Genomic DNA, 7,037 nt, shown 5'->3' with positions numbered 1-7,037 from the left:
TGTAGATGTAGATGGGAGCTGTTGCATGATTTGCTTTATTTCTTTCAAGGGTCATTTATGTCTACTGGATTCAACAGTTTTAATTTCGGCGTATAAATATTATGGAGACTTTGCCACTGAGCTTAAGAGAATTACAATGCAGTAACCTGCTTTTACAGTTTAGATCTGTCATCGTGACAAACTTCCCAAACAAAACAGCTATTCATGGCCGGGTAAACAAATGTCGCGGGCGCAGGAACCAGCCAATAAGTATGTGATATGAATTCACCCAATGAGTTTCACTACTGAGATTTACAGATTTTTCAGAGAAATTAGACACACATCCTAGAATCGATATTAATTATTTTTTTAAAAAGATGTTGGGCCGCAATTTGCAGCACAATGGAAAATCATTACAAGTAAGAATCACATAATTATACTGAGCAGCGTACTTTCTGTATAGAATTTTCTTCGTTTTGGAGGTTATACCCAAAGTTGCGAATCAAAGATGAAGCATGACAGGGAACTGAAGCCATCGACCAACACAGTTTACAGTAAGTAAGTGTACAGTGTCAGAAATACAGATGGATATGGACTTCAACGTGAAGAAATTAGTTCGGGACGCAGGAACAGCAATCAGTCGTGTAGTGCAGGTCAGTTGGAGGCCCATATTAGAAACAGTTTTAGAATCGGAATTGTACTGTTGATTTTGTACTGCATTGCTGTCTTATTTTTGAGTGTCAGTTTATGTGATTATGTTCTTACGTTTTTCTAGTTAACAGAAGAAAAATTAGGGACGTCTGAAAAGACAGAACTAGATGCCCATTTTGAAAATTTAGCCGAGCGGTCAGATACAACAAAATTATGGACAGAAAAGATACTGAGAGACACGGAAGCCGTACTTACACCAAACCCAGGTGAGTGAAAAGTGATTCATAATGTTAGCCTCGCAGTCGCATTAACACAGCAGTTCTGACTTGCCTCCCTTCACGAATGTCATTTTCTTAGTAGGCAGTGGAGTGCCAAAGACAGAGTATTAACATTTTTTATCATGTCTTCTGTCAATAGGCGCCGTAATGTCAATACGGAATCCTCGCTTATGTGTATTACGTGGAGCAAATGTGCTCTTTCAGTAGAAACATATTAAATGTGGCAGTGAGATCTTAACGTCTTATAGACTGTCAGTACTTGAAGTTGACAAACGGTTGAACCAATTCTGAATGTTCAATAGAACCAAGATGTGCTATTGGCAGACAGTAGTCATTAAATGGTAATGTTCTGGTGGGATGAATAGCATATTCTTAGTGTTTTCAAAGTGCAGATGGCACGTCATATTGTTGTCAGCTATGAACTTATCCTATTGTAAAAAGATCTTGCCAATATATACTCGTGTAACAATTAGAAACCTTGGTATAATTAGCACTACAGTCAGTTGTGAAGTTTTAGCATGATTCCAGGCATAGTGGTAGGGAAAATTGTCATACTGCTCCAACCTAATCAATTTCAGATTAATCATTTGGTGCAATGTATTAATGTAGGGACTGAAAAATTACTCAGGAGGTTAATGAGCATCACACTCCTAATTGTCATAGACGGCATGATTTGTATCCGACTGTTTTTAACAAGCTATTTTTACACCTAATTCCCAGAAGCTCACGGGCTATTTTCATGGTAAATGATTGTGACTCACATGACGGAAATGAGAGAGTGTGATTTTATCTATTTGCTAGACCTCGTGCTGTGCTACGGATCACTCTCACCACAACAAAGTTTTCTGGGGGAAGGGTGTCCACTACCACATTGAGAGTCCATCCTGTGAAAGCCTAGTCATCTTTGCAAACTGTTGTAATCTACAACCATTTGAAAGCAAATTGACTGTCTCTGGATGTGTTCTATCAACAGATTTCTTCTTTTAGTCAAGTTGTCCCATAAATTTCTCTCCTCATTTTAATTGATTACCTTTTCATTATTAATTTTTCTACCTAGTCCCTTAGGTTTCTTCTGTATAACCACATTTAAAAACTTTGTATTTTAATGTCTATATTGTTGGAGATTTATGTTTGACGTCCATGTAACGCTACACTCCCAACAGTGCTTTTGAGAAAGGATGCCTTAACATTAAAATTTATATTAGATGTGTTTTTTTTATTTTTTAATTAATTAATTAATTTATTTATTTATTTTCCAGAAAAGTTTTCCATGCTGTTACCAGTTTGCATTCTATATTCTCTTCTGTCTTTTGCCTGTGCCAATTATTTTGATGGATAAATAGCAAAATTTGTCTAATAGTTCTAGGGTCTTAATATCCTAAGTGAATTCCTTTGGTATCACCTGATTTGACTGCACTCCATTGTTGTTGTTCTGTTTGTACGGATATTAATTTTATAAACTTTTGCAAGACACAACCCATTTTGTTCAACTGCTCCTCAGTGTCCATTTCTATTTATTTATTTATTTATTTATTTATTTATTTAGTTGATCATTGGCCATGTAGTACAGTAGTATCGAACATGTCAAACAGTCTGATAGAATTACAATGTAATCGCCAGAGGTCAAAGTTTTTATTTCTTCTCTCCGTACTAACTTCCTTTTCCAGATTTCTTGTTTGTTTCTTTCATATCTTGCTGTATGCACACACTGAACAACCTAGAGGATATGTTACAACACTGTCTCCCTCCCTTCTTAACTACTGCTGTCTTTTCATATTCAGCTACCATAACTGCAGTTTGGCTTTTGTATTAGTTGTAGATAACTTTTTGTTCTTTTAATTTTGTTCTTGCTACCTTCAGAATTTCTCACAGTATTTGTCAACATTGTCAAAGACTTTCTTTAAATCAACAAATGCTATAATTGTAGATTTCTTCAGGCTATATTCTAAGGTCAGTGTATGATGAGTATTGCCTCAAGTGTTAATTGTCACTATTGTGCAAACATGACTTACTTAACTGATGGTCTGGTAATATTCACAACTCTCGGTAATTGCCTTCTGAGGAATTGGAATTTTTACATCCTTCTTGAAGCATGAGGGCGTTCTGTCTGCTGTATCTCTTGCATACCAGTTCGAATTCTTTTGTTGTGGCTGGCTCTCTCTAATGGATCTCAGTGATTCTGAGGAATGTAGTTTCCTTCCAGGTGCCTGTTACACATTAGACCTTTCAGTGCGTTGTCAAATTCACACACTATTTTAATTTTTTCCATGTTCTTGTATTATACTTCACGATTACATGGAAACATTTGATGGAAACATTCCACTATCTTAGCTCCCCACTCAGTGCCATGTTTGCTTATAGTGTCAATCCATACCAAGTGGTCCAGCACTCAGAAAAATTTGATGTTTGCTGGGTAAATTCCCTAATGTTTAGTGGACTCAGTGGTATTGTTAAAAATATTGTTAATTGTTGAGAAATAGTCATTTTTGTGTCAGGTCAGAAGTGCATCATTATTTTTTTTATTTATTTATTTTTTTTTCTCCCCCCCCCCCCCCATTCAGTAATTGGTTGCCGTAGGACTTTCAGATAATAAGCTTTTAGTTGAGCAGTCTCTAGCCTACAGATTAACGTATGGCCTAGCAGAATGTATTCCTTAATATATTTTTAATAGCTCAGTTATAGGTAGCATATTAAAAATTCAATTTTTGAACAAAGCAGGAGTAACTTCTCAGCCTTAATATTTTTTGTTTTGTTTCTATTTATAGTACAGCTACTTTTTATAGAGAATCTATGGACTGAAGCTTATGGGTCATTCCATGTCAAGTGGCCTAAATTTAGACAATCTCCCCACTCTACCATCTCCAATTTTGATGAAATTTTTACAGGATGTACATATAGACTTTACATGAAGCACTGCCAAATTACAGCTTCATAAGTAGTATGGTGGAGCCACTAGCCACCTTTTCACAAAGGCTCATTTTTGACATTGCGACTGAAATGAATAAACGATCAACTTTGTTTTACCATTTTTCAGGATCTGAGAGACCTGTGATGCTGAAACTTTATGATCCTGTTCAACTGTGGTAAATTCATCATAGTGTGCTATCAAAGTGGCTCATAAATCTTGTCATACCAAATTTTGGCTATAATTTATTGCCTTGTACTTAATGAAAGAGTAACTTTCTGAAGCTAATACTTTAGTTATCTGCAGCCTGCCAGCATGTCATACAGCTATGCAAGTGGCACCCAGATTGCTCAAATAACAACTGAGTTATCGAAGTTCAAAGTGTGCTAAAAAATTTAATCAGTCAATTTTGGCTCACTTTCAAAAGGTCATATCTCAAAATGGATCGTTCGAATTTGATTTTTCCCGGCACCATTGAAAAGAGCTCACTTTGTTTGATCAGAAAAAGTTGTTTTTATTTTGGAGACTTTGCATTTAAGAAGAAATAAACTTATATTTTCATTACATTACATTTCTTGACATTGCAACTTAAATGAATAAATGATCAACTTTGATTTACCATTACTCAGTATCTAAGAGACCTGTCATGCTGAAACTTTGTGATCCTGTTCAACTTTTTGGGTACAATATCTTAGCTGTAAAGCAAAACGTCAAACTATGGTAAATTCATCATAGTGTGCTATCAAAGTGGCCCATAAATCTTGTTATACCAAATAAACTTACGTTTATATTACATTAATAAATACATGTACCAGTCGTACTCTTTATGGTTCCCAAGACAAATATTCCAGTTCTTATTAGCTAATTCATTTGCTGAAATTTGTTACTAATAGCAATTACTGTTGATTCTAACAAGCTATAATGTCAGCCCATTCTTGTTGCTGATGGAGCTGGAATGACAGAAATAATTTGTTGGTTTGGAATCCAACAAGCATCCTGCCTAGCTAGCCAATAGAATGAACGTGCAGGTCCATTGGGGTGCATGAAACTGACTAAAACATCATTTTCTTCTTCTGAAACTTCGTACACATTACCAATCCACCATTTTCCATCATATATACAGGCAGTGTATTGGCCTGGTTGTAAGGCTGTAATTTCTGAATGAAACTGTTGCTTGACTTTGGTCAACATTTGCCACAAAATAATTTGTATCATTGTATACTCTTTTAATACAAATTTACTTTTCATTTAATGGCACAAAATGGTGATTCTCTCTTGCTCCTGATACTGTGCAGCCATTTTTAACCTTGCTTCCTGTTCAGTTTTTAATGTTTCAATTTCTTCTTTTGAAACAAAATTGAACTTGATTCCTCTGATATTCTTTGTACAGTATTTAAACAAATCAGTTGGTGTCAGACTCTGGTCCTCAGTTGTTATTTGAAGGCTTGCTCTTGCTGCCAGGTGCTTCACAGTTCCTCCAGTTCCATCACATGGAGATTTTTCCATAGCTTGTGGCAAAATACTTCCATTCAGGTGATAATCCAAAGTCATTTTTATGGTGGCAGAGATTCTGAAAATTTTTGAAGTTTTTGTACTGCGCTGCTGACACATCACTGAAGTAGTAAATGTGTGTGATTTTTTCCAAGGAGACACTTTAGATCTTCTATTAATTTCACTATAAAAGCATGTACAGCGATTGCATCATGTTTCAGGCTGTCGCCTATTACACAATAGCTGATGCTGCTGAAGTCAAAGTTATTTCTGAAGTACACAACAAATGGGTGTTAAGTTGCTTGGCTGTTATTCCACTGAAAACGTTGAGCTGCATCCTGGACTATGAAGGAATAACGTTCAGCAAAGTCCAGTAATATGATCAGTTCAGTTGGCTTACAGCTTTCTTTTATGCATTTTAGGTGCTTGCTCTGGTGCTTTGCAACATAGTGATGAGTGGAAAGTTTGTCAGTTTTTGAAATCAGATCTTCATTAAAATCCTTGGTAATAAATGAAATTCTACCAAGAACCGACGGAAGATTCTGTTAATATGAAAATCCTTGGTGGTCATCTGCTTGGTTTCTAATGTATCTCTATAAGTGTGTACTCACTGTTTAAACTCAATGGTGTCATCTGAATCACTGTCTTCGAAACTACTTTCTAAAAACTGTTCCAGTAGTTCTTTTCTCTGCCAGATTTCACAGCGATGAAGCATGCAGGCTTTGGATTCCAAATCGCACACTGTTTTAGCAATCGGACTCTTATAATCTTCTTTAATTGGAGTGCTTGCAAGCATCAGTTTCACATTTTGGTGTAAAGTGCAAACACAGACCGAGTGAGTTCCTGCTGCACTCACATTCATGCACCATTTTGGCCTCAATTCGCAAAATTTTGAAAATCCAATTCCAGGCCCATGCTGAAGTCGATATGCAGTGTGGCGTAGAGCGCCATAAATATCGATATTTGTTCTGTGCGTAAGTGTGCAATCTTTGAGGAGAGGGCTTTGGGCAGGATGTTGGACGCTAACGGCAGTTAGCCTCCGGACTTGTATCTGTGTAGAAGCTAAATGGGAGTAAATCTGTATCTGAGAGAATCCTAGTTGTTTACCTACAACTATTCTATATTCCCTCAGCAGCAAACATTTCTTTCAAATTATTCAGAAAAAGGTGTTTTTGAATCAAAACTTTCTTTTCTTCTATTCTAATTGATACAGTCTTTTTGTGGACAATTTCAGCAAAATTCTTCATTCTGAAAAAAATGTTACCACTCTTTCTTTTACGGCATCTTGAATCTTCTTGCCACATTTGTTTGTTGGCAGATCTAATAACCATTTTCTGCCTGTAACTTCCTAGCTGCTTTCACCATCCTCTCTGAAACACCACATTCTTGCATTGTCTGTTTTATAGTCCAGCTTTGTGATACTAATGCCAGTATTTGCAATTATTAAGGCTGCCTGGACAATTGCAACTTCTCTTTCAATTCTTTAATCAGCTGCTTATAATCTTCACGATCTCGGGACATGTCTTGCTTGTACTAGGTGTTTGAAGATCTTTTGGGTAAAATCCTCCAGTAGCAACAATGTTATTCGCAGTTGCCTCTTGAACTTCGCTTATTTTTCGTAACCTTCCACATCTTTTTGATACCTCTGAAATTTTAGAGGGGAGATCTCAAAAGCAGTTAGGCTTGAATAGATTGATACTTCTGGATATGCTTCATCTTTTGACTGGTTTGAA

At 36.3% G+C, this 7,037-nt stretch overlaps 1 protein-coding gene across 3 annotated transcripts in view; it reads left to right on the top strand.

Annotated features, from left to right (window-relative positions):
- Positions 1–353: 353 nt before the first annotated feature.
- Positions 354–7,037, top strand: part of LOC126191306 (endophilin-B1) — a 224,580-nt gene continuing 217,896 nt past the window's right edge. Inside the window, exons 1-2 of one of the 3 annotated variants that reach the window (XM_049932133.1) lie at positions 354–632; positions 755–896. In XM_049932133.1, the coding sequence (XP_049788090.1) occupies positions 564–632; positions 755–896 (211 nt within the window). In that variant the 5' untranslated portion in view covers positions 354–563. The remainder of the gene's footprint in view (positions 633–754; positions 897–7,037) is intronic. The other 2 variants (XM_049932134.1, XM_049932135.1) reach the window with 2 other exon arrangements.

Source organism: Schistocerca cancellata, chromosome 6, assembly GCF_023864275.1.
Source record: "Schistocerca cancellata isolate TAMUIC-IGC-003103 chromosome 6, iqSchCanc2.1, whole genome shotgun sequence".
NCBI lineage: Eukaryota > Metazoa > Arthropoda > Insecta > Orthoptera > Acrididae > Schistocerca > Schistocerca cancellata.
The sequence above is the reverse complement of the archived record's forward strand: the minus strand, read 5'-3'. Positions and strand labels throughout refer to the sequence as shown.